Source organism: Diceros bicornis, chromosome 18 (assembly GCF_020826845.1).
Source record: "Diceros bicornis minor isolate mBicDic1 chromosome 18, mDicBic1.mat.cur, whole genome shotgun sequence".
Taxonomy (NCBI): Eukaryota; Metazoa; Chordata; class Mammalia; order Perissodactyla; family Rhinocerotidae; genus Diceros; species Diceros bicornis.
The window spans coordinates 56484523-56511897 of NC_080757.1; the positions used below are offsets into that span (position 1 = coordinate 56484523).

Sequence of the window (27375 nt, forward strand, 5' to 3'; positions counted from 1 at the left end):
TCCACCTGTCCATCCAGGCACAGACCCCCCACCCCAGCTTGTCCCTCTCCAAGCAAGAGGCACTGCAAAGCCACTGACTGCTCCACTGGGCTGGGGCTGGCGCTCACCCTTCCCACCTCCTCCAAGACCTCCTTCCTCCTACTCCCACCAGAAGGGGCTCATCTTTTGCTTTCACAGCATTTCTAACCCCCCAGCATCTTCAGTCCATCCTTTCCTTGGGCTAGCCCCTTCTCTCCTTCAGGCACACTTAGGCTGCCCCATCTTTCAAAAGCTGGCCTTGGGCCTCTCATCACCACTGGGTACGCTCTCCTTCCTTTCTTCCTATTCTGACCCCTAGTTTGCTGCCGGTGCTCAGACTCTGGGTTCTGCCCCCACAGTGCAAATGAAATGCCCTGTGGGAGGTTACAGGGCCCTACTGGGCAAGTGCTGGCTTCCTTCCTGTGCCCACTCTGGCCTGTTGACTCTCCCAGCAGGCGCTGTGGGGTGGGGCCTGCCAGGAACAGGGGTGTGTGTGTGTGTGTGTGTGTGTGTGTTTGTGTGTGTAGGGGGACAAGGGGCTCCCTCTGGCCCTAATGGTAGCCCTTCTCCAAGGCTCGGTCCTCGCTCTATGCTCCCCTCACCTCTCCCTGGCTCGCTTCTGGAAGAGTCCATGCGCCTGGCTTTAACTTTTACCTTCATCCTGGTGACCCCTGGGATGGGGTCTTAGCCCTGGCTCCATCTCCTTCCTGTTTCTGGTATCCACTTACCAACAGACTCCACTGTCTCCACTGTATAACTTGGGATGACCTCCACAGGACACGGCTACCACCGTGTCGTCTCCTCCCCTCCCGAAACTGGCTCCACTTCATTTACTAATTCGTATGGTTATTCATTCATGTGTGAATTCAAGTATCTGTTACTATAGGCTCCTTCAAACTGTCCTTGATCTTCCCAGGCTGGATTAGTTTTCATTTTGTAGCAGCATCTGTGGTTGTCACTCATCCCTGTCTCTTCCCAAGTCCCGTGGGATGTCACCACTGGTCATCTATGTGGAGGGGTCCAGGAGGCAATTGGAAATGAGGAGCTGGACTGTGAGTCTGGCAGGAGGTCAAAGTTCAAGGCTAGTGCAGAGAATGCTCTCTGTTGGGCATCAGCCTGGCTCTGACCCCCGACAGGCAATGGGGCCACTCAGCTCCAGAGTTAGGGCCGAAACCACAAAGGTCAATTTTCTCCTCTGCAAAATGAGGACGTTGGGCCTGCTCGCTGGGCCATGCCATGTGGAACCGGGTGTCAGTGGCCCTCCTGACCCCTCCCCCTCTCGCCCACTTCCCCTCTCTGACCTGATTTTCTCCCAAACTCTTCCTTCAGACAAGAGCTCCCTGGCCCAGCGGGTGGCAGAGCCTTTGAGCTGAGAATTGCGTAGGGGCCACGGTGGGTATTGCCTTCTCTTCATGACCCACCTCTCTCTGCATGGAGGTTGTTGGGCCTACTTGGTGATTCTCCTCTTCACCTGCTTGGATTCCTTCCTGGGCTGGGAGACTCTCAATGTCCCACTCCTCCCAATGAAACCCACACATGAAATGGGGACCTTAGAGAGACCCAGGCAGTGTATATGGGGGTTGAGTCCCACCCTCTGTGAGGTCAACCTGCCTACATCCCCAACACCCCAGCCCCTCTCTTTAAAACTGGCATTGAACTGGTGGTCCCAACCCTGAGTGCCAGCTCCTGGCTCAGCTTCCCAGGCAGTCCCTACCAGGTCAGGGTTAATCTTTAGCCAAATAACAGGTGCTGGGGGCTCTCAGGCTCAGCCTAGATCTTGGGTAGCAGGGCTCCAGGGGTGTCAGTCTCAGCAGCCCCAGGGCCCCATCTTGGTGCACAGTGAGGTGGGGCCAGCAGGGATGGCTGAGCTGGGCACAGCTCTGTCCTGGTGACCTTGTAGCCGGGGTGCAAACAGGTAAAAAGACTGTTTGCTGACCCCATGGGTTTGGGTAGAGTAATGAAAGATGTGGGGGGGCCTTGAATGCTGGTTTCTCCACACCAGCCCTGTCTCTTGGCTCTCTGTGATCCTCATTCCCAAGACCTAGGCCCCAGGGGAGTTGGGAACCAGAGGAGCAGATGAGAGTGAGAAAGGCTGGGCCTCTTCCACCTCCCTCCATCCCTTCCTCCTTGTCTGGAGTCCCCTCTCCCTTCTACCTCACCTGGCTCACACCAGCCGGCCACACATCCCATTCATCTTCAGCTGGCATTCAAGGCCCCACTGCCTCATTTATTACCCCACCCAAACCCACGGGGTCAGCAAAGGGGCCTCTTGTTTTTAGAACAGGACGGCACCAGGCTTTCCTCAAAGATCCCCCTGGCCTGAATGCTCTCTCCCCAACTTCTGCACCCCTGGGGGCTTCAGGAACCTTCCCAGTGACCTGGGAACATTTTGGTATTTACTGTCTGTGGTCAATTTTGCCAAGGCTACTTGGCTGTTTTTCTACCTTTTATCCATCTGCCTCACCGGCATATTCATTCGTTCAGTCAATACTTAAGAAGTTGGGCACTGTGCTTGATGTTACCCACGTAGGAATGAGCACGACAGACAGGTTATCTGTCCCCAGGGGTCTGCAGACTTGTGGGCTTCTGAGACTGAAAACTCTCTGGGGCGGGGTCTGTGTGCCACCCTATCTCCCCCCTGCCCAACACATGGCCACAGTTCACTTTAAGCAGGTTGGAGGGAACTGGGATGCCATGTGGGGATAGGGACAGGGCTTGGTGTCCAGAGTGAGGTGGCAGCGGGGGCAGGGTGGCCTGCGGTGGGGGGCAGGGCCTCTGACAGAGCAGGTGGGTGGCTGGGCAAGGGGCGGAGACCACTTGGCAGCCTCTCAGCTTCAGCTTAACGCCACAGGCAAACAGCAGCACAATCCTCTGTGGCTTCAAAGGGCCCTGGGGGCCATGGGTGGGGTGGGCTTTATGCACGCAGCCTGCCCTCCCCAGTTCCTGGAACTCCTGCTTTCCTGGGAGCTCCGCAAACTGCTTCCTTCAAGGGGAAAGGGGTCTGGGACTCAGACCCAGGTTGCTGTCTTGCCCTCTGAACAGTGTCAGGCAGCGTGACAGATCCCCTGTGCTGGAGCTGGGAGTGGGGGTGGGCAGCAGCGAGACCTTTGGCCCTGTCGCCCCCTCTTGGTTAATGTGCACCCCGCCTCTCCCTGCCCTGCCACTCAGGCTGGTTGGCTTCTGGGGAACAGGGCCCTCCAGCTGGCCCCTGCCTGCTCCTGACTCACAGGGAAAGTTCAGGCCCCAGCAAAACCGTCTAGGTGGCTCTGACCTGTCCCACCTGGGAGTTGCAGAGTGGGATGGACATATGTGCCCCAGGAGGAAGTGACCCCCCAGGGCTTCCATGTGCCTCCTCAGCTCACACAGGTCAGTGCAGCCCCAGCAAGGGTGGCCTCACAAAGCACCCCCTCCCCTGCCCCAGGGTGCCTCCCCTCCCTTGTCACCTGTTTTCCTCCTCATCACACAAGAATGTGTCAGCAGAATCTGAGGCCACTCTCCCACCCCATTGTTAATGCAGGCCCCTCCCCACATCCCCACCCCTGACAGGTCCAGGCCTGCCCCATGGGGCCAGCCCACTCCCCCCTGCCAGGAGTCCAAATACACCTGTTTACCTTTGGGCCTCAGCCCAGGATGGAAGTGCGCCTGACTCTTGACCACTTCTCCCCCCACCCGCCCTCATACAGCTTCTTTCCCGCTCTCCAGGTCACCCTCTTCCGTCTGCAAGTCTGGGTCCGCAGTGTGCGGGTGTGGGGTGGGGAGGAGCGCGATTCCCGCCCTCAGCTCTGCAGGAGGCCTGGCCCCTTTGCTCAGGACAGCTTGCAGTGCAGGGCTTAGGGGAATCCCAGAGCCTTCTAGACATCCCAGAGTTACTGGAGCCAGGGGTGGGGGATGGGGGTGGAGGTGGGAGGGGTGGCCGGTCCTCTGGAACAGGGTGTGCTCTGGGCAGGGAGGGAGAGGGCCCCCAAGGTCTGAGCCCTTCCCCTCATCACATTCCTGGCTGGGGGGTACTTGGAGGAGGGAGGATGGGGAAAGGTGGGAAGTCAGGGGACATAAGGATGGCTCCTTGCTTTGGGAAGGGGCTGTCCCCAACATCCAAGAATAAAGTGGTTCAGAGGCCTGTCATCTCAAAGGTGGGGATCAATGGAGATGAGGAACCTGCTCAGAGAGCTTGAGTAATGAGCTCAAATCCACACAGCTGAAAAGAGATAGGACTACTCAGTGCAACATGTGCTTCTGGGTTGGGATGCTGGAACAGAAAGGATTATTAGTGGGCAAACTGCAAAACTTGAATGGGGTCTGTGGTTAGGTAGAATTACCGAGTCAACGTTAACTTCCTGATTGTGATGGTGGTACTAGGGTGATTGCAGGAGTGTCCTTGTTCTAAGGAGATACACACTAAAGTATTTAATGCCAATAGGGCATTATGTCTGCAACTCACTGTCAAATGGTGCAAAATATATTTTGATTGGGATTACATTAAATCTATAATGAGGTAAATGAACATCTTTTTTAAAAAGCCATCCAGCAAGGGCCAGGGCAGGGATGGACAGGAGGGACAGGCTTTGCCTGCTCCCTGACGCTCCCTGCTGAAAGGATGTGTGAAGCCCTGTGCTCCAGTCCCCTTCAGAGTCCCCTCTCAGCCTTGCCTGCTCATTGGTAGCATCTGGAGACCCTTAAAAATGCCGATGCCTGGGCCCCAACCCCAGAGACTCTGGTCCTGGGCACGGGGATTTTTAGGAGTTCCCGTTATTCTCCTTTGCAGCCAGGGGTGAGCCAGAACCTCTGCTTGGCCTCTTCAGCCTTTCCTCATCTATTTGGGCAGTTCTGCCTGCCCCTGCCCCTGCCCCTCTTCCCCCAGCATGGGCCTGGGCAGAAGGGGAGGAGTAGGGGACAGTGTCACTACTTGCCTGTCAATCCAAGGGGTACCCCCTTAGGCGGGGGCTGGAGGCTTACCCTGGTGGCCAGTGGAGAAGGCTAGAGCCCCTATTGTCCCCGTAGTGCTGGGGACCGTGGCGAGGAAGGCTAGGGGTGGCAGGGAGAGGGAGGGAGACGTTGCTTTTGGGTGAAGGGAGTCTCAGAGCGGGGAGCCTCCTCAGCATGCTGTGGGAAGGAGATGGTTGGCTCCTGGGCTCAGTAAGGCCCCAAAGGCCCCAGCCCTGCTGGCCCAGCAGTGTGTGTGCCCTTCTGAAATATTTGGAATAATTAGCAAGTGAAAGCAGCAAGTTAGCACAGGGAATGCCAGGTTGGCCTAGAGCCAACCATGAACGAAGGAAAGAAAGGGGCTTCGGGAGAAAGGAGTCCATGGAGGCTGGGTGGGACTATGCGGGACAGTGGCCGTTTGTGCCTGTGTGTGCCGGTGTGTGTGTGTGTGTGTGTGTGTGTGTGTGTATGTGCTGGGGGGAGGCGCTGTGCCCCACCAGGGTGTGCTTGTGGGGCTCTGTGGGGGCTGGGTGGAGAGGTCGGTTCCTGTCCAAGCTGGGGTGAGGGGATTGAAAGGTGATGTTGAGTGTCACCCAAACACACATTTCCTGTGCCTCAGTTTCCCCAACAGAACTCTGGTAGGCTGGTCCTTCACAGAGAACACCTGCCGGTGTGAGTGGGGAAGTAGGGTCTGGTCACCCCAACTTCCCTGATGGCCTTCCTCCTCCTTAAGCCTGCATTGGCGGGAAGGCACCAGGCTGGGTGAACACACACCAGGGTGGCAAGTGGGGCCGCTGGGACTGGGGCCACCTGACCTCACACCCTGTCCCTCCAGGAGAGGACCGAGGGAGGGAGGTGCTGGAGACAGGCCCAGGCCTGGGACCGCAGATGGCAGGCGAGCCTGGGCAGGCCCTCACGGTGGGGGACTGAGCAGAGCAGCTTGGCCTTCATGAGTCCCCAGGAGGGCACTGTGCCTCCTTTGCCTCCCACTCCCCGGGGCTGTGGGTGCGGTTCTCCCCATTGTGCAGGTGGAGGTGCTGAGGCCCAGGCAGCAGCGGACCCCCGAAGGCTGCCTCTTGACCCCTTTCTCCCTGGGGACACAGAGATCGTGGGGAGTTCATCACGGGGCACTCTGCAGGCCTTCAGTGCCCCCCATCTTCCTCTCAGCCGTTCCCCTCTCAGGCAGCGAAGAGAAGCTCCTGGTCCAAAACTGACACTCGCCCTTTCCCCCAAAATGTTGCAAGTAGATCCATTTTCAGATTTTTAAAAATTTTATTTTTAAAAATTTTTTATTGTAAATAACTTTCCATGAAAAAGGTTAAATTGCCCCATGGGGCAGGAGGGTGGATGTGGGACGCAGCCTGGGGGCTCAAGGTGGAGCAAGACATTCCCCCCACAGCAAGTACAGGCAGGAGTGCAGGGCGATCCCCCCACCTGGTCCCAGTGGTTCTAGCAAGCTCAGTGTTCCTCCGTTAAGACTCAGCTACAGCTACACTCACTACATTAGTCTGTCTGTCCCCCTCCCCTCTGCAGCTTGGCTGCCCCTGCCCCCAACCCCCCAGAACCCCAACTCCTCGCTGCTCTCAGCCTCAAGTCGGGCTCAGAGATTAGGGATTTACACCCTCTGCCCACCTCTAGGGAAGGGGCCAAGAGAAGACCCCAAAAGCCTCAGAAAATCTTGCCCACCCAGGCACCCTAACCTCTGTTCTGTCTCCTCTCTGCCCCCCTCCCCCTCAGCTCCTCCCCATCTACTGCCGGCCCCAGCCCCAGGGAGGCTTTGCCGGGAGAGGCCTCCAGGGGCTTAATTTGCAGTCATCTAATTAGCATTTGTTGTACCTGGGAACTTTCTCTGGATAGAGACCTGGGGAGGAAAGCGGGAGAGGGAGAAGCATTGAAGCCGCGGTGCTCTGGGGCAGGCCCTGTATTGTTGCTCCCCAGCTTGGTCAGGGCCCCTCCAGGCTGCGGCTTTCACAGTGCAGGGGCCTTAGCTGGCTCCTGGGGCAGGGAAGATGAGGGTCAATGAAACACTGTGTGTATTGGGGGGCTGGGGAGGGGAGGCAGCAATTCAGGTCCTGGGCCTCAGTTCTCAGCCTCCTGGGCTAGAATCTGAGGGTAGCCCGGGCTAGGGTCCATGTGGCCTCATAGGGCCAGCCTCAGGAGACCTGGCCCAGCCCCTGCCTGGGCAGTAGGGTGTCCATGAGCCTGTGTTGGGGGGCAGTCAGGGCCCTGACTTGGGGGCTGTCCAGAGGTGGGGCGGGGCCTGGCCTCTTACAAGAAGACACCCACGCTGGCCCAGTCTTGCAGGTCAGCAGCCAGGGTGGCATCCCCGGCCTCAAAGAGGGGCTCCGGGGGCAGGCAGCCACTGCCATTCTCGTCCCAGGGGTGTTGCAGGAAGGACGTGGCCAGGAAGGTCTCGTCGAAGTCCAGGCTGTCGGCAGCCTGATCCACTGGAGGCCCCCAGGTAGTGGGGCAGTCGATGTGTCGGCCGTGGACAGTGAGGTCCACGTCCCCGTGTGAGGCGGGGCTCAGCGGCGGGCTCAGCTCCAGGGTCTCCAGCGTGCCCAGCTCCCCGCCCAGAGTGCCAGCGTCGAAGATGGCCTCCCAGTCAAAGTTGCCTTTCAGGGGTTCCAGCTCGCCCTGCTCCTCCTGGGTCAGCAGCAGGGTGCTGGGGGGCCGTGGCACCTTGGCCACCCGCTTGGGCAGCGGCTGTTTGCGCTTATGCCCCAGCCTGCCCTCGCCTGCCCCCCAGCCCGCCTCCCCAGTGGCCTCCTCGAACTCCCGCAGCAGCTGCTGGGCCTCAGTGTTCACGGTCAGCGGCCCAGCCCACGGCGTGGCGCTGGGCTCCTGCATGGCCTGGCGGGCGAAGGCAGGGTGGATGTGGACCGGGGGCAGCCGCCGCTTCTTGAAGGCCCCGCTCAGCAGCCGCTCAGCGTACTGGGGGTCGATGCGCCAGAAGCCCCCCTTGCCCGGCTCATCCTTCTCCCGGGGCACTTTGATGAAGCACTTGTTCAGGGACAGGTTGTGGCGGATGGAATTCTGGGCACAGGGAGAGATGAGAGAAAGAGGTCGGCTGGATTAGCGGGAGGGGTCTCGATGGTGGCTCCCAGTGCTCCTGCACGTCCCCCCGCCATCTTCTCTCCAATGGAGGAGGGGGGACAGAGGTGCTGCGCTAACCAGGCAGCTCTGGGACACCAGCCACAGGGCGCCAGGAGCCAGGAGTGCTGTCGGGGGCTTTTGTTCCCTGTTGCCGGGATATCTGCCTGCTCAGTCATCCGAGCCCTGAGCCGCAGGGTGGCTCTCAGTGCCACCCCGTCCCGCCCTCCCTCCCTTACTCTGCCGCTTGCGGCCTCTGGCCAAAGGCCTCAGCTCCCCCAGGGCCTGGACAGCCATTGCCCTCCGCCTGGGCCTGGCTGGCCCTCTCTGTGAAGTGAGTGAGTGGGTCGGGGGTGGGGTGGGGCTGGACAACCAACTGAGGGTGTGAGGGTGTGTGTGCCTGCGAGTGTGTGTAGGGATGAAGTGTGGGGGGATCTGATGACTTTCTTTGTTTGTTGAGCCAGCTGCTGACCTGGGCCCTCACCCCCCGCGGCCCCCCCCCCCCTCCCCGGCTATGAGGTCTCAGTTGATTATTACCCAGCCAAGAGCATAGTGCTCATTCCTGGGGCTCATTTCTCGCGGCCTGAGCTTCACAGGCTTGGGGTAGGTCTCTGCTTTCTCACTGAGGCTGCAAACAGCACTGCCCCAGGGTCAGGGCCCAAAAAACGTGGAATAGCTTGGGACTGTTGTCCTGCGGCCTAGCCCCTGTGGGTGCCCCAGGGAAGAGCTGGGCATCCTCAGGGCCTCTGTCCTCAACTAGCCCCTGATCCTGATGGTTGAAGACTCTCAGAGCAATGCCTGCCCAGCCTCAAATCACTATCCTGCCTTGTTCATTTCTAGCTGTGTAGTCGTATCCAAACCATGCTGGGGGACAGGGGTCTTGGGCCTGGACAGCAGGACAGGTGGGTGGGTAGTGTGCCCTGGCAAGGCCGGGATGTTTACACGGTGGCCTGGGCCCCTTGGCTGCTCTGTGCCAGGTTCCAGAGACTTGGAACATGAAGCCAGTGCGGGAGGCAGAGCCCCTGTGGTAAGCACCTGGCTCAGGTAATTGTCCCCCCAGGGAGGCTGACTGAGAAGAGGGGGAGGAGTGGAGGCAGGAAACTGGGGAGGGGTTGGGGTGGGGGGCAGGGACAGCAGCTTTAGGAAGGCCCCATAGCCCCTCCAATAGGACACAGCTGGCCTTCACACCCCACAGCACTCCCCCTCCCCCACCAGCAGACTGCAGCAAGGCAGGATGCAGAGCCTGGCAGGGGGCGATGCTCCAGCTTCCGCTTCTGAGTCGGCCCTGACTAACTGTCCTTGGGCGGGGCAGTGTCTAGGAATTCTAGGACTTGGAACAAAAATGTGTCCCTCAGTCCATCATCCTCCCCTAGGGGCTGTGTTCACGCATAGTCTGGCCCTGGGCTTTGGGCTGGGCCTGCTGGATGCGTGCGTGACAAGTGCTTTCCCCTTGAACCTCAGCATTCACACCCCTAAAGCCCTCTGAACATCCTCCCTGTCCCTCTCTGAAGTCAAAGGTGGAGGCAGCTCAAGCACTGGGCTCCCTCGAGGTCTTTCCTCGACGGCCTTCCTCCCTCGGGGCCCTGGCTGCACCATGCCTACTTGACCTGCGGATCTGGGACATGAGTTCAGTCCCCGCGGGTGTGGGGACCTAGGGAGGGCACGGGGAGGGAACGGCTGCCACCTGTACCTCCCCTACCTGCCAGGTGGGATCAGCGTGGCGGAAGTAGCAGAAGTTGTCCGTGATCCACTTGTAGATGGCCGACAGGGTGATCTTGGTGGCCTTGCTGGCCTGCATGGCCATGCAGATAAGCGTGGCATAAGAGTAGGGCGGCTTCACGTGTGGGTTAGTGGCGTAGTCTACGTCGTCGGGGGGCGGGGCCTGCAGCCCCGGGGGCGCGCTCCGAGACGTGCACGACGACGTGGGCTTGCCCGGCGTGTGCGGCTGCCCCAGGCAGGCGGGGTCGGCCGCCAGAGGCGAACCTGGCGCCGCCGAGCCTGGCACCTGGTGGTAGCCATGGGGGTCGGTGTCCCCCGGGGGCAGGGCGGGGGCCTTGGCGTTGAGAATGGAGAATTCCTGCAGCCACTGCAGGCTGGTCAGGCTGTCGTCCAGGGCGTCGGGCTCCTCCAGGCCGCCCTCCGACCCGGCCTCCTCCGCCACCCCTGCTCCTGAGAGACGTAACCAGCTCTCCGCCATGTCTGTGGGGGCTCTTCAAGGGGGCGGTCAACATCCACGGACTAAGCCAAGGGTGGCCCGCCGCGTTCTCCGGCCCGCTGACTCCCGCGGCTCCGGTTACACAGCCTCCTGGACGCGCACTTCCATCTTGCGACCTGGGGGTCGCCTCCTCCGAATACGAATGTGGTGCCTGTGGGGACCGCAACGGGGGCTGAGCACCCTTCCCCCGCCCCCGAGGGAAGAGTGTGTGCGAGGGGGGAGGCTCCTCTAAAATCGTCCCCGCAAGCTGGAGAGGATCTTTTAGTGCCAAGGTCTGGGAAACAGAAGTAGTGCCTGACCCTCACAAGGTCCGTCTCGCTCTTCTTTTCCTCTTCGAGATTTCAGAGGAGACTTTATTAGCCAAATGAGGAAAGAGGTAGGGGCATCCGAGGCTATCCCCTTCTTCCCAAGAGCGGGAAATCAGAGCCCCTCCTTCCTGCAACAAGTGGAAGTGAGGCGAGGGAGCCCGGGAGGGCAGTACGATAGGGCAGGGGGCCTGGGGAGGTCGTCTGATCTTTGAAAAGGGATGTTAGGATGGGGGATCACGGGAAGGAAGGGAACAGGACAGAGTTACGGGGGGCGGGAAGTGAGTGTCCCCCAAACTCCTCAGATGTCAGTCCCCCGGCCCACCACTTCCTTCAGGGACAGATGGGAGAGCGGGCTGGTACCAACGCTCTCCCTTCCCGCGTCCCGCAGCCCTTTCCGTCCCTTACCTGGCTCAGAGCGCAACCTGGGCCAAAGGAAGGTTCTGGAAGAAGTTCCTCCCACCCCCTGCGGCTCTCTGCCTCCAGCTCGAGGGCCCGCTAGTGCCCCTCGTCGCCCCCCCACCGGACGGCGCCTCTCTGAGCGACAGCAGCCCCAGGACCGGCATTAAGTAGCCGCTCCAAAGGCTTCTCCTGCTGCTATGGCGACGCTCCGCCCCCATAAACAGCTTCCGCTGCTGCCATTGGTCAGCACGTCTCCAAGGAGACCGCGGGCTCTTGCCACTCTCTCTGGCGGTAACTCTCTTCGAACTCCCTCCTTCTGCCGCCCTCTCCCGCGCCACCCAGGCCCCTACCCGCCACCGAGTCCCGGCTCCGCGCATTCCCGCCCGAGGGCCCCGCGCAGGGCTCGGAGAAGCGCGCGGTCCGGCGCCTCCGCCAGAGACCCCGGGCACCCGACGAGCCGTTCGCCCGGGAACCGCTCTCGCGCCCCGCCCCCTTCCCATCTGGGCTGCCTCGAGGTGCTGGCGGCTCCTGGGACGCGGCCCAGGGCGTGGGGGCCAAGGCTGGGAGCAGGCGCAGGCTCGGGAACCGTATGCTTGGGGGTTTCCTTTCCTCTCCTCTGGGCTGCGTGTGGCACTTCCTCACGTTTCTGCAGCCTTTCCCTCTCTCCCGACCCAGAGTGTGCTCTCTGGTGTCAGCAGGCAGGTATGACTCTCCGATGCCACCTGCCGCTCAGATCCGCAGAAACGGCTGCACTGACGGCAGACACACCAAGGCGGGTAGGGTAATCCGGTGTTTCCCGGTAAGCGGCTTCCTCTCCACCTCTGTCCTCAGGAAGGTTCCCGGAAGCTGACATTCCAGAGGCTTCTGCAGAAGTGCTCTTTCTCTTTTCCAGATAGCTGAGGTAGCAGAGCCCATGGGTAAAACTGACCAAATTCTCCTAGTGGGGCCATTTGCCCCATTAATTTCACCAACTTTTAAGTGACAGGGACTAAGGCTAGAGGGACACGGGGGACTGTGGCCCTTCCTCCTCCCTTCCCCTGGCCTCACTCCTGCCACCAGCTTTCCTGCTCTTCAATTATTGAGGAGCTGCAGTGTTGGAGGTTCTCCGGTTTAAGGGTGAGGGTGGGGGTGAGGGCTCCATACTCAGGCCTCTGCCCAGGAGCAGGGGAGCTGGGGGTGGGAAGCTTGTGCCCAGGGGATGGCACATCAGCTTCTGCCCAGGAGCATGTCTTGCCCTACCCCTTGCCCTCTCCCATTCCTCCACCTCCAGATTCTCCTGAGGAAAAATATTAAAGAGTGCTGGGGAAAGTCAGACAGAAACTTTCACAAATAAGCCAACTGTGCAGTTAACAGCTCTCCTTCCTTTGTAAACAGTTTTATTCATTTTTAAGAATCATGCAGCAATCCATAAATATTGCATCCTTGATGTCCCCACTGTAGTGTGCCCATGAGTGCACTCCAGGGAGTCACAGTGGTACACAGAGGGCACAACAGTACACACACACACTTGCACACACCAGGTGTGCAGATCCTAAAGCAAAGTGAGCAACCAGCATGCCAAGATCAGGTGGACAGGACACTACCTCTCCCCAGGTTAAACGGCTTAAAGTGTGTGGGTCTGTCCCCAGGAGATTCCCCAAAGTGGCCATGAACTCTGGAGGGATGGAACTGGGTAGGGGAAGGAAAAAAGGCTCTACGAGGTGGCCAGGATCACCACACCACTCGGAGGCCATGGGAGAGCTCAGACCTGAGTATGGCAGGAAGGAGCTACAGGCTTCCAGTTAGTGTGTGCTCTCGTGTGAGAAGGCAGGCCCCATCGCATTCTCTCTGGGTCAACTGCTTACACACAATGACTGTCTCCAGATGATGGGTTCGGGCAGTAGGGTTGGCAGCTGCCCTGTTCCCTGATCAAGCTGACTGAGGACCAGCCCCTTTGGATGGGATGATGGGATGTTTCTGCTTGCCAAAGAGCTAAATGAGTACCAAGAGATGAGAGAGAGAGAGAGAGAGAGAGAGAAAGAGGGAGGGAGGGAGGGAGGGAGAGAGAGAGAGACAGAGGGAGGGAGAGGGGGAGAGGGAGAGAGAAAAGGAACTGTCTGAGAAACAAAGAGTGAAGGGCCATTTCTAACCCAGGTATGTCTTGGTTATGGAACCAAGGTCTTGAAGAATCTTTCTGAGCCCCTTCCTGGGAGAGGACACAGACCCTCCAGAAGGGGTGAAGATAATGGCTTCCTCTTAGGGTTCCTAGCCACTGTGGGCTACTGTTTACCTGCATCTCCTTCATCTCAGGTAACACCACACTGTGACTACTACCTGCCAGGAGAGGAGGGGGGTCTGTGTGCCACCACCCCATGCTAACGGAAGCTCCATCCCCTGGTGCTTCTGGGGCTCAAAATTCAAGGAAATCAGCAAGTGGGGTTATTGCTCAAATATTAAATATGTAAGAATGTGGGGGAAAGATAGGACATTAAGCGGGGCCCGAAACAGCAGAGTCCACTGTAGGATTTCAGAGACAGTGGACATGGAAACTCAAGACAGAAGCTTAAATTCAGGTTTGGCTCATGTCACATATGTCAGGACAACAGGCCTCCCCCCCCCCAACCCCCCAGGGCAGGACGTGAGCCACAACCACTAGTCAGTGTGAGGGTCACCACCTACCTGGCAGTGCAAAAAAGCCACACAGAAGGCGCAAAGGATCCCCTGAGCACTGGACTCTCTTTGAGGCCTTGGAAATGGCCCTGAAAAACTCTTTTAGGATGACAATTCCAAATGCTAAGACTGGCCATCATGATGGGGACAGCCTGCGGCTCTGCCATATCTCAGCCTCACAAATTGTTGTACCTAACTTTGCTTCCCAATCTCATGCTCCACTAAACAACCACCTTTTCCGAAAGTAAGTAGACAAAGCATCTATCCAAGAGCGATGTGGACTCCAACGATAACACTAGTGTTGAAAGAGGAGTAACTCCCAACATCTTACAGTCTAGCATTGCCATTTCAAGCTTTTGTTTATATGCCTCACACTGGACTGAGGTGGGGTGGGGTGGGCATATAATTTGAACAACAGTATCTCTAAATCTTTAATGAGCCTATGGAAGGCAATCCCTCCCCCTCCCCCATCAGGCTCAGCGGATCTGGAAGGCAGTGGAGGAAAACATGGGTGGGGAGGCTCCCAGACCACTGCTGGCCCCACCTCAGTGCCCTCCACCACATCCTTGGGGACTCCTGGGCACCAATTTGAGGATCACCGGTCCCCCCACCTTTCAGCCTGTTTCTCCAACTATTAATACGAAAAGGGGTGGAGACAGGAACAATAGGGATAAGAATACCACCTGACAGGGCTGTAGGGATGAAATGTGATAAGATCCCACAGCCCCACCACAGTACCCGGCACATAAAGGTGGTTAAAAAGGTTTTTTTGGAAATGTCACCTTAGGATGCAGTCCCGGGCCTTCATGAATGTGCCTGATCATAAATCACCCTCGTAAGGGCAATCATTTAATAGGGGGTTCTCAGATTCGGGGTCTTCTTCCTGAGCAGACCAACACACGAGGCAGAGGAGACTAGTTCTGCTACCAGAAGCAAGAACAGTTTTTTCAACCAATCTTTTTGTTGCCACTGTTTCTAGTTCTTGCGAAAGGAGCTCCTGATGCTTTTTGTGTGTGTGTGCGAGGAAGATCAGCTCTGAGCTAACATTCATGCCGATCCTCCTCTTTTTGCTGAAGACTGGCCCTGGGCTAACATCTGTGCCCATCTTCCTCTACTTTATATGGGACGCCGCCACAGCATGGCCTGACAAATGGTGCCTTGGTGCACACCAGGGATCCGAACCCGGGCCGCCAGCAGCGGAGCACGCACACTTAACCACTACGCCATGGGGCCAGCCCCTCCTGATGCTTTTTGAGGGAAATTCCACTTAGAGTGAAATATGGCTTTCCCTTCTCACAGGAGTCATCCCCCAACCCCACCCCAAGTTGGAGGTTTCAAATCAGTTATGATGTCCCAGAGACCTGAAAATGCCAGATGGGTGTTCGCAATGAAGCCGTGAAAACTCCAAATCATCTTGGTCTACCCACTCAGGAGAAAAAAGATGCACAAGAAACAACCAGCCTGTGGACCTTGGCTCCACCTGAAGACCAACATATGGTGGAAACATTCCAGAGAGTCTTTGCAAAGGGTCTCATGAGCCACAGTTCATTGAGTGGCTTTAGCCCACAAGGAGCAAGGAGGGTTCCAGTTCCTTCTGGGAGGGGAAGGATCAGGGTATAGAAGGAGACAAGGCTGGGAGAAGGAGCAATTGATCTCAAGGTCCAGCTCTCACATAGGTATAAAAAGTCTCCATGTGTCTTGCTGAGGATGCCCACGAGGCCAGCGGTCCAATGAGGCCAGGATGGAATGCGAGGACGGAGAGGAGCCCTGGCACAGGCTGGGCCCTCAAACGGCCAAAGGGCCCCACATACAGGGCCTGCTCTCGGGGTCCTCCAGGCTGCCGGATGATAAGCGCCGGCGCTGTGTGTTCCGACGACTGACAATGTTGTCATCGTCCTGCCAGGAACCTGGAGAAGAGAAAAGGAAGGTTATAGGAGCCAGACCTTTGGCCGGGTCCAGATGGTGATTCCAGCAGGGCAGCCCAGGAGTTCGGCAGAGAAGCCAGCAGGATCCGTGTTACCTGAAACTCCCATGCGTGTGCAAGCCACAGCGTGTGAGAAAGAGACTCAGGGGAAGTGGGTGCCAACAGGTGCAGGGACTGCTTGTGGCCCACTGGACTATGTACAGCCATGGCCACTGTGGCCCACTACCAAGAGAGACCCGCAGGATGCTCCTTGTTTTGTAAACTTACCCTACAATCCACTTTTGTATCTTTATTTGGTTTTGGGGTTTGCCTATATGTTTTGGTGGACAAGGAAAAAGAAATTGGGTCTAGCTGAGATTTTCATCAGGGCAGGAAGAAGTGGAGGGGGGGGAGAAGAGTGAGTCCATTTGGGCCCAGAGTGTTCGAGTTTGCTGTGGGAGCCAGGGTGGGCAGGAGGCGCCAGGGACAGAATGGCATCAGGGGAGGACAGTGTGATGGCTCCAGCACCCCCTCCCCTGCATCTGCTGCTCCTCATCTCTTTCCGCACCCGAGCAGCCTGCTGAGGTTTGCTATCATCTGGTGCCATCAACCCCAGGAGACTCTAGCCTGAGAGGGTTGGGGTCCCACAAATCACCCACTAAACTCATTATCCTTCCCCAAATCTGCCGCCACTCCCACATGAGGAGCACCACCTGCCTGAGCTGGAAACCCACTTTTGGCTCTGCTCTCTCCTTTGGTGCCCTGTGTCCAATCCGTCACCACTTACTGTTTGCTCACTTCCTAGACATGTCTAAATCTGTAGTCAGAAAACCAGGGCTTCACTCCCTCTTTCTAACTTACTGACTATGTGATCCCAGGCCACTTTACTGGGAGCCTGGGTTTTCCCATCCATCAAATGGGAGACGAGCACTTACCTCACAGGATTGCTGTGAGGACTAAACGAGGTAACAAGAGTGCGTGCTGAGCAGGACATCTGATTCGAGAATGTGCTTAACCACCAGCACCCCACCCCAGTCGCCCCCCCCGCCCCGGCTTTGTTCAGGCCAGCCTCATCTCTCCCCTGGATAGTCCTTCCACCCCCTAGACTGGCCCCACCCAGTAAGCGAGAAGCTCCTTCTGAGAGGAAAGCAGGGCCTCAGCTGCCAACACGCTCAGGTTGAAGCCCTAACTCTCAGGTTGCAGAAGGCCTTCCATCCTCCAACCTCGGGCACGTCCTGAGCCACATCTCCCAGCACCCTGCCCTCACAGGCCCCCAGCCTGCTGAGGTCCAGCATGCTCCGAAGTGCTCCCCCAGCAGCCTGTGCTACCACCCCACTTCTCACACTGCTGGAAATTGCTGAATCCTCCCACTCCTCCATTAGACCGTCAGCTCCTCCCAGGCAGAGCGGAGCACGGCACTTGGCTCAATGGTGGACTTGTTCAGTGGACAGGGCCGACCAACTGTGGAGCAGGGCCTGACTCACTGCATTCGTGCTTGAGGGAGGCCACTCACAGATGTCTGGGTCAGCCTCAGGGGAGGCCAGCCCAAGACATGAAACCCTTTAATGGCAGAAACACTAGGATTAAGTGGGTATAAACTGCTTATTTCCCATAAATGTCCTGGTGTAATAATCCATCGTAAGGCTCTAATAACAGTCTGTGGAGGTGGACCCCCAGGGAAGAGAAGTGAGTGGAACAGAAAAGTCTACGGAATGTGGGACTCTATATTCCCCAGAGTACTGGGGTCTGGGACCTGGGTCAACAGTGCCTTTTCCCCTCTAAGGGTGGCACTCTAAGTGTGACAGGATGAATATGAGGCAAGATTGCCTTTTCAGTTAGGAATCCCAAAATAAAACAAATTCTTGGTTCACTCATACAGTTTGGTCAATCTCATACCTATTCCTCAATGTTTATGGGGCAGGACTCCGGAACTGCGGCTGTTCGGCAGGAAAGACCAAAAGCAAATAGTAAACAAGAGAGAAGACACACATGCACAAAATAGCAACACTGCACATGCATGCACGAAATAACCGCCGCTGCTGCCAGGAAACACCGGGCCACGTGCCGTCCTGACTGAATTCCCACGAGGCCTTGCTACAAACTCCGCCATTCTAGAATCCCTAGCCAGGGCCCAAAACCGGTTCCTTCTGGACAGACTCAAGCCTCAGATCTGAAGTCTCTGTTTTCCCTGGCTTCTTGATACTCTCTGTGGGGAGGTTTTGCAGTGATTATGAGGTGCTCTTCTCCCTGCAAAGGACCCTGCTGGGCCCTCAGCAAAACCCTGCTGCTGCTCTCTGCTCACCTTGTGCAGAGGGCAGGCCTGGCTGCAGAAAGAAGCCTGGGATGCCAGGAGGGCTTCCTGAGCGAGTGCTACCATTTTCTCAGGCTCTTCAGCTAGAAAATGGAGCTTGGAGATTTAAAATCCTTCTTGGGAAAGAGATAAAGGCGCTTTCCATTCAATTCCCATTTTGGCGAAACGGAAATGGGAGCTTGAAGAGATCCCTAGAGGCAGATTTTGGGAGCACATTTAGGGAAATTCCACACACCCCTTTCCTGCCTCTACCAAGCCACTAGTTAAATTTAAGGGCTATAATAGTTTCAATTGTGGAGAAACTTAATTCGGATTCTTCTTTAGTGTTTGTGAAGCATAAACTTTCCTAGTAGCATCTTAGTCTTTGGTTACGAGGCTTGAAGAGAAAAGTGAATTGAATTTCAGGTCTCCATCAGTATTTTTAGATTTTATTGGATATGCTCACTCCTGCACAATGTAGTCATTTAAAAATATATTTGTATTTCTACTAACAAACCCAAATCATCTTTGCTTTCCTCCATCATATACACTACCCAGAGCCTGTTCACAGAATTATCCCTAGACCCCTGACCACTACCCTGCTGCCTGTGTGATATTCCATCAAATTCCTTAGAACCACACCTACTCATGGTCTCACAATTCTAATCTGCTCACCACCTACACCTGTCGACTTAGATTTCCTCCCTTTGAAAACCTTTCAGAACAATCGCAGAACACACCACCCGCCTTGGTCTTGGGGCCCAAGAAGACCCAGGAGCTTCTTAGGGGAAGAGGGACTGGAATGACACAGGTACCCTCTCAGCATCACTCCCACAAGTGTGACGAGACTGGTGAGGACGAGCTGCTTGCCACCAGCTGGGTCTCTAGGCAGAACACACGTGAGCATGGGGAGGCTGGAGTGCGCACAAGGAGAGCATGGGATGCTCCCCTGGGCTCCGCTTCTCATCAGCCCTCCGAGAAGGGAATGGCATTCGCTCGGAGAGGGAACCAGACTCAAGCAGAAACCAAGTGCCTGAGAAGCTGACCTGATGGCGCAGGAACATGAGGAGCCAAGCCAGCCCGGAGGGATCTCAGTTGTAGGATGGAAGTTTGAACTTAACAGCTGAGCATGAAGAGGCCTATTTATTCCACAGGACCTACCAAAGTGGACACTCCTGTCATTAACCCAACAGATGCTTCCAGAGAGTTCCCCAGCACTTTACCACCAGTGTGATGCTAACAGCAGAACTAGAGAGACCTTTTACCAAGAGAACAGATGTGCTTTCCCTCTCCCGCAGGAGCCCGAGAGACACAATGGGACACCCAAGCGCCTATACCTGAGTCCCTCTCCTGACAGCCGTCACAGGCATTTGGTTTCATGTCTGGCCTGAACTGTGAACCCAGTTTAATCTCAGAACGGCTGGCTCCTGAGATGACCATAAGGGACCCCAGGGGTTCTTTCTTCCTTCCAGATCTCTCTCCTCTCCCAAAATGCCGTAAGTGGGATAAAAATCAACAAGCAGGTTGGCCAGAGGGAGTTAAGAAGAGGAGGAAGCAGAAGGAATAAGGTCCATTTCTACCAGCACGGTGGACTAGAACAATTCCCAGCAGCTCCCTCTGCCAAAAAATGGGGGTGCGTGAGGGAGGCTGGAACCTAGATTTCCCTCCTGAAGCCCCGTGAGAGGACAGCCAGCGTAGCTGCCACAGACCCCAGGTGGAGTGAGGGCAGAGATGTCATCTTCCCTAACTAGTGACCAAGGACACCAGTTCAAAACAAATCCTTCCCATAACGCTTGCTGCAGAAGCATCCACATTTTCGATGGTCTGCGGACCAGGAATTAATATATTCTCACAAATATTTTTTCTCAGAAAATCTTAGGATTCGGAATACAAGCCCTTGCCAATTAGGAATGGAAACCTCAGTGGGAGCCTCTTGGATGTGCGCACGCCCAGCAAGTTTGGTGTCGGGCGCAGCGTAGCCAGGGAGGACAGTGTTGGCACGGAGTGAACGTGAACTTGCACACCACGTCTAGATAACATAAATGAGTTTCAAAATAAACACACCAGACAGACAGATTTATGTTTGGCAAAAAGACGTGAAAAACAAATGGACAGACAGAAGCAAGGTGAGGAGGAGGAAGGCAGGAAGTGAAGCGTGCCCTGACCCCATAGCTCCGGTCCAGACATGACCCGGTCAACGCCAAACGGAAATGACCGGAGAGCCCTTGGGAAGGCTGGAGGAGCATCTCTCGAGACTTATGGCTTCCCCTGCCACAGCCTGTGCGGGGCCAGGGCGTGAGGACCCGTGTCTCTCACAGGCTGACCAAGAGTGACACCACAGGAGACTGTGTCACTCCAATGCTCTCGCCACTTCGCTGAGCGAGTAAAGCACTGGACCTGTGACGTGATGTGGCTGTTCTGAAGGTGAAATGTGTCTTCATTTCAGGGGAGGTTGAAGAGATTACAAACCACACGATGTGAAGGACTATCTCTGCCGTGAAACCAGGAGGGGCGACTTTGACCTAGTCCACTTGGGTAAGACTTGGCTCGAGAGAAGCGGTTCGTGGAGCCCTTGAATGAGCACTTAGAGTAAAGGAGGTCAGTGCTCAAAAGTGTGATTAACACAGTTCCTTTCTAAGAAGGCATCCCAGATTCAGGTTAGTGTCATGAGAAGGCATAAGGGGCACACTGATAGCCCTGATCAAATTTAAAGTTAGGGTTCCGGGGAGCACAGTCACCCTCAACCCCTGACCTCTCCTTTGGGATCCAAATCTAGTAAGTTAATGCAGCTGGTAACCCAAAGCTCATGGATCCCAGAGCCATTTGCTAGTCTATTCAACATCGGCCTTCAGATTCCTCTCTGATCCTAACTAAGCACATTCCTCTGAGGAGCTATGGATTCCCTTTTCAAGGGCCAGGCTATCATTCCAAGACCTCTGTAGAGAGGTGGTGTCTGCCTCAAACTTCCTGTTGATGAAAACAAGACCACGCCACCTGCCATGGGATCTGTAAGATCGTGATGGCGGGGGGCTGGGTCAGGCCAAATCAGGAGTGGAATTTTTGCTCCTCTCTTCCTGTCCCAACATTCTCACTCAGAGCAGGGGTTGCTCTTTGCAGAAAGCTCAAGGACTCTCCCAAGGCCGCCTCGCTTCCTCTCAGCAACTGGTTTGCAGCATCTTAGCACAGCCCATGCCTTCTTGCAGGAACTGCAGGGCAGGAGATGGGTGTTCCAGGGTGAGAGCAGGAGTGTCCCCCACCAAGTTCATGTTCAGCAAACTGCCACTCACCAGGTAAGCAGACCTCAGAGCACAGCTTATTGTCCAGTGCTTTCACGCTTGCGATGTCAAAGTCATTGTTATTGTCACACTCCATACCTAGAAATGCGCATGTCCTCTGGCCTGCAACGGAGTTAATGCAGTTAGAGAGGGGCTGGCTTCTCTGCTTTGTTGTCTTTAAAATAAAAATCTTAAGGATGGAGACAAAAAATAAAATCATATGTAAAAAAAGACAATAATTAAGTGGGTAAAGAGTGGACAATAAAGGAATCAAATTGCGTGGGCATGTTTGTGTTCTGCTATCCTGCTGGCTCCCTAATTGGCCTCTTTCCAGCCATTGTTCCTTACTAAGGCAGAGCCCTGGGGGGGCTGCGGGACACAGGCTCCACGGAGAAGCCGACCCAGAGCAGAGCAACGCGAGCCGCAAGGCTGACGGGGAGCGTGGCTGGGAAAAGCTAGGGAGCCACTGTGAGGTTGCCCTGCCCCTGCCTGTGTCTGCCCGTGCGCGTGGGGTACATTTATGGCCAAAGGCTCTGCAAAATGAAAAACACATAAAACGACAATTAAAGGTCCTAGCTTCTATCATTGTGCATATCAAATCAAACTCACCACATTCACAAAAGTATGATTTATTTTCTTATGAGACTTAATTTGTTATTTTGAGTATGTTTTAAGAAACTGACCAGAAACCTACAGACATGTAAGAGAGGAAGGAAAGTTTTAGAAGTTATTTTTCCAAGCTCTCCCCTTTTTTCTCTTGATGAAAAGGAGAGAAGAAAACATAAATCCACCATGTGGGCTACGGAAAGTCAGGCGGAAACCACTTGCTGCCCTGCACTTTTCAGAAACAAATTTTCTGTGGGGGAGCCATCACAAAGGGAAAGTCGGGAGCCTAGAGCACTGAAGACGTCAACTGAGTTGATGAAGCGCCCAGCTCATCTCAGGCTGGCATGCAAGAGTGTGGTGGAGGCACAGCCTTGGTGGCCGTCCCCTCCTTCGGGGCTACTTGGACAGGCGAGAGTGCTCAAGTTGCATGCACACTCCCTGAACCCCCCAAGCAACGGCCAGTCAGTGCTAAAGCAGAAGCAACTAGGATGACATCTGCATCCAGGCGGAGGCCCAAGTCTGCTTTGGAGGTGCCCTTCTGCGGGAGGCACCTCAGAGCAGCAGAGGGAAGACCCTGGTTCCCAGAACACGTGGTATTCCATTCCCAGCTGGGGTTTCCCAGCCCCTCTTCTTTCTACTTCCTTGCTCTGCAGATCATCCCTTCTCTTCTAGCTTTACTAGAAACAAAATTCTTCTAACTGAAGATAGAATTGAGGCCTGAATTATGGCAAAGAAAATCATTACAGTGGCCTACAAAGCACCTGTCTACGCTGAGCTGCTAAGGTCTGTTGACCACACCTGCACTGTGCCGCTGGCTCCTCAGATCCCTCTGTTATTGTAACGTCAGCCACTTTCTGCCCTAAAGCAAAACAATACCAACTGCCCAACAGTCCTTTCACCCAACTGGAGGAAACTGTTTTGCTGCTGTTGCTAAACTTCGGGGCTGTTAGTACAGCTCTTTGGGACTCGGCTGAAAAGCTGACGCAGGCAGGAAGGTGAAGGGAGTCGCCCAAGAAGCTTCAGAATCTTTTGAATGTAAATGCAGAACTATACATATCTTCCGCAGCACCCTCATCTTGACATCCTTGGCTCTGAGGCCCAGAAAGAGCTGGGAAGGCCACTGTGGTCCTTGGATACCCTGCTTGCTTCGATATTTCGTCAAGAAGACAACCTTTCTCAATAGCCACACAACTGACTCATGCCACCAAGTCAAACCAGTGCCCCTTTCAGTACCCTTTAAAGACTCTCCGGAAAGAAACAGAGTAAGAGGGAGCAAAAGACCAGGTCTTTTACCATCTTCTTGTGCGGGTGATCCATCCTCTTCCTCTACAACATCATTTCCCTAGGAGAGAAGGAAGGCGCTATGAGTCTAAAAAGTAGTAAAATGAGTGTATCGATCTGCTGAAAGCAGAACTAATCATACTGATGGTATCTAACTCCAGGGCCTATGTCAAGAGCAGACATTTCCCATCCGTGTTTGAGGTGCCAAGGAGGCCGAGCAGAGGCAGATTTCGCTTGGTGGCTGGATCGGCCCATGGGGCCCAGTCTGAGGCATGTTACAGATGTCACTAGAAATGTCAGATTGGCTTTGGTAATAGTCTAGCTCATGCTGTTTCTCAAGGTGGAAATCAAAGTTGTCAAATGAAAGAACAAACAGTGAGATCAGAAAACTTTCAGAAATCCCTTGGGATCCCAAAACCTATCCAGACACTCCTTTAAGAACATCTGGCTCAAGAAAAATTCTAGAGCCCTCACTGTGAGCTGGGCATTTCACGGACTTCCTGCACACCTCGGTCAGGGCACTTCTCATGCTGAATCGTAATCCTGTCTGCCCCCCTGGAGGGGGTTCTGGATGGATGCAGTGTGGGGGGGGAGCAGGCAGAAACAAGGTCACTCAGGTCTTTATGGTCCCCAGCACCAGGAGGCGCCGGTGACACAGTCAACCTGTGTGAATATTCACCTCTAGAACTCACTCACGCCTATTACACTGAGACCAGCACCCTCTGCTCATCAGTCAACCAACCGGAGCGGGCAGCTGCACTTCCCTCGACATCACACCCCACTTCTAACTGATCCAAGCGCACCATCTTGGAAGGCTTCTTCCAGGACAGCCCCCATCCTGTTTGCACCCCCAGCCAGCGCAAAGGAAAGAAACAGAGTAAGAGTCCCTCTGACTGGGATGGAGCACTGCCGTCCATGTCGGTGTTACCTCTGCATCCTGCCCTTCAGCGAGGCTGACAGAGTTGCTGTCTGGGGATGCTGCTGGCATCATCTGCAAAAGAGCAACAAAAATGAAAGTGCAAACACCCCAGTTCCCCCACCAGCTCTCTGGCAGTCCCCAGGACAGAGGTGACGCCCAAGAGTCAGATCTGCAGGAGTCTCTGTTTCAACTACCTGGTACCCTGTTTTCCATGGCGCTCCTTCCGAGCACCTTAGGGACATGTGCAGAGCACAGAGCTGCAAGGACGGTCCGTGCTCCTCCCTTACCTCTCCTTCCTCTGAGGGGGTCCTGCTGGCGGCCTGGGGGGAAGGGAGAGCCTCGCCCTCCTCTTCGGTGCCCGGGGCGATGTAGGAGCCGGACATGGAGGAGACGGTGTCAGTGCTTATCTGGGAGTGCTGGCTCTGGGAGGACACCATGGACATGACCGACTGGGCCAGACTGCTGCTCGCAGGGTCTGTGGAGACAGGAATGGAAGGAAGGAGATGGGAGGTCAGGCGTGGTTTCTGTGAGCTGAATGAGGAGCAGATCTCCCTCCCTGTCTTGGGCCGTGAGGACTACAGTGCCTTACCTTGCCCCCACCTAAGAAGGGTTCAGATTTAAGGTTTTCCACGGTTCTGCTCCTTTACATTTTAGAGCTCAGAACTCAACTCAGGGACTGGGGATTTGCTTTTCCCTGTCATAATGTTAAAGGAAAACCTTATGAGGGCAGGACTGGCAGTAAGATAACTGATGTTCCCCCATCTCATCGTAGGAGAGCAAGTCCCCCTCCCTCGCCTGTGGGGTCCTCTGTAGTCACGCAGCTCAGGTATTAACTAGTTGCCCCCAAGTCTGTCCCGGAGGAGCTATTAGGAGCGCTGTGGATTAGGCTGAGGGGGAAGAACATGCAGCTACTCCCTGCTCCCTCATGTACCTTCTGGGGAAGAAATTGTGGAAGAGAGAGGCGTCCCTGTGCAAGACGACTGGTCAATAGCTCCTGACGACGACAGGGTAAGATTCTCACTTTCTGGAGTTACACCACATTCCTGGGGGGAAATGGAGTAAGTGCAAGTCAAGCATGCTGGAGGAGGGTGTAGGGGCAGGGAGCTGGGAAAGGAGGAGGATGGGATGCTGGGAGGGACTGAGGTCCTCCACAGTCAGTAAGTAACATGCAGACGCAGGGCTAGTTTCTCTTTTGTCATCGCTTCTCTTCAGCCCTGACCTGGAATGGCTGTCTCCCAGGGGAGGTGCAAACTTCAGTCAGCACATCCTGCCTCAGGCATAGCACCTGCTGGGGCCACACAAAGACTGCAGCTCAGGTGACACAGGTCACCCAGCAGCTGTGACACGGGAACACCCCAGGTTTCCCCAGGATTATAAACAGCTTTCCTTCTAAAGGAAAAGAACACAAAACCAGCAGAGGCCTCACTGCCTGCTGGGCATCTCCACTTGGATGTCGGGTCAGTTCCAGCTCAATCGATCTAACACAAACACCACCTTTGCCTCCCAACCCGCTCCTGACACTCCACCTATTAGTCACCTGGGCACGCAACCTCACCCCATCCCAGGCAGATTCTATCTCCGCCACCCTTCTCTCTTCTCCAGGCGTCCTCATTTATCTCAGGTCAGGCCCTCCTGCCCGGGCCACTGGAGCAGCTCCTGGCTCAGTCTGTCCCCCGTCTACCAGTCTACACACTGCCGTCAGGGGGCCTCTGGGAAGCAGAGCTCTCCTGCTACCACTGGCCTGCTCAGAGCCCTGACTTCCTGCTCCGTGCCTTTGCACGTCCTGTTCCCTCCACCTGGAGCATGTCTCTCGCCTTTCTCTTCATGTCTAACAGATTTCAAGATTCAGCTCAAATGCCACTCCTCCAGCACACTTTCTCTGGTTTCCTCCACTTTCACACCTCTGCCACAGCACTTCATTGTTTGAGGCGCACTTATTCTCTATAGTTATGATTCATTCATTCGTTCAACAAATACTTGCAAAGCAACAGATATGTGCTGTGATTCATGTACATGCCTCGTCCCCACCTAGACCTGATCTCCTAAGGACAGGCAGCACTTTATCATCCTTGTATGCCCCACTGTCCCTAGCTCCTCACCTCACTGAGAGCAGGTGTAATAGCCTCTGTTAAATGAAGTCGGCGAGGGGCACAGGGTAGAAAATCCCATCGTCTCCTACCCCGCTGCCCTGGCCTCCCAGCACGTCCCCGTCAGGGTTTTTCCACCTGCCATTCCCATGCCTACAACCCTCTTTTCTCAGATGTCTGTGGAGCTCGCTCCCTCACCTCCTTCAGTCTCTGTTCATGGACACCTTTTTTTCTTTTTTCTTTTGCTGAGGAAGATTCACCCTGAGCTAACATCTGTGCCAGTCTTCCTCTATTTTGTATGTGGGTTGCCGCCACAGCGTGGCCGCTGCTGAGTGGTGTAGGTCTGTGCCTAGGAACCGAGCCCAGGCCGCCGAAGTGGAACGCACCAAACTTAACCACTACGCCATGGGGTCGGCCCCCAGTGGACCACTTTTTGAAGATAGCAGCCCCACCTGCAGCCTCACCACTCCCTTCTCCCTCATCTGACATACTGACCCACAGTTCCATCAGACACACGGCTTTCCTACTCATGGTCCTTGGTGTCTACTCCCACCCCAACATCAAGAACATAAGCGCCAGGAGGGCAGGACTTCGGTAGTGTCCTCACTGTTCCTTTCCTCAGCATATGGAATAGTGCCTGGTAAACAGCACAGGCTCAGGACATTGTGGAGAGAATAAACCCAATGACACCTTCGCTGCTATCTCAGAGAGTGTCCAAAGGTGTTTGATGAATGAATGAACGCAGATGGACGTGAAGAGGCATGGGGATAGGAGGAAAGTATCTGAGGTCCAACATCCAAGAAAGGGAGAAGAATACAAGTTACCTCTCCAAGCTGCTGAGCCGAGGGCCCCTGAGAGAGCTGTGTCTCAGATTCACTGCAAGAACGCTCATCTTCTTCTTCATGCAACACAGAAGAATTTTGGGAAATGGATCTGGAAAAGTCCAGAGGGAAAAGCGGCTGCAGGCCACATCCCTGTAAAGACTGGACCTTGCCTGCCTCTCATTAAGCAGACTTGACAGGGAGAAGAGGACTTGAGGGGAAGGGAAACCCAGAGGGTAAGGATCAGGGAGGCGAGAGAGAGTGCCAGGGAGGGGCTGAGACCTCTTCTAGGCGTCAGAAAATCTGAGTTTACCTTTAGCTCCTTCAATAACTTGTGTTTGAACTTGGGAAAAACCACTGACACCTTTAGGGTTTCAATATTTTCATCTATAAAATACCCTCCTTTACTCTGCCACAGAAAGCTTATCATGACTTGTGCCTCGTTGGATTTAAATGTGTAAGAGATACAGATCACAAGGATCCTTCAGTCTTCAGACTAAGCAACGCTCCCCAGGGGCCTGAATGACCCTAATGATGTCATCTTCCCTGTACCCCATCCCCTCCCCCCAGAAACAGAACACATAAGAGATC

At 55.4% G+C, this 27375-nt stretch overlaps 2 protein-coding genes across 2 annotated transcripts in view; both read right to left on the minus strand.

Annotated features, from left to right (window-relative positions):
* Positions 1-6498: 6498 nt before the first annotated feature.
* Positions 6499-11110, minus strand: FOXJ1 (forkhead box J1). The gene is made up of 3 exons (XM_058561696.1): positions 10960-11110; positions 9731-10397; positions 6499-7974 (listed from the first exon to the last, which is right to left on the minus strand). Exons 2-3 carry the CDS (start codon positions 10226-10228, stop codon positions 7207-7209), a joined length of 1266 nt encoding a protein of 421 aa, XP_058417679.1. The 5' UTR covers positions 10229-10397; positions 10960-11110; the 3' UTR covers positions 6499-7206.
* A 1166-nt stretch (positions 11111-12276) lies between these two features.
* RNF157 (ring finger protein 157) overlaps positions 12277-27375 on the minus strand; it is a 71856-nt gene continuing 56757 nt past the window's right edge. The window contains exons 13-19 of the mRNA XM_058561697.1: positions 26788-26896; positions 24808-24919; positions 24164-24351; positions 23886-23948; positions 22970-23018; positions 21083-21193; positions 12277-15509 (exon numbers count right to left, since the gene is read on the minus strand). Coding sequence (XP_058417680.1) covers positions 15388-15509; positions 21083-21193; positions 22970-23018; positions 23886-23948; positions 24164-24351; positions 24808-24919; positions 26788-26896 — 754 coding nt within the window. The 3' untranslated portion in view covers positions 12277-15387. The remainder of the gene's footprint in view (positions 15510-21082; positions 21194-22969; positions 23019-23885; positions 23949-24163; positions 24352-24807; positions 24920-26787; positions 26897-27375) is intronic.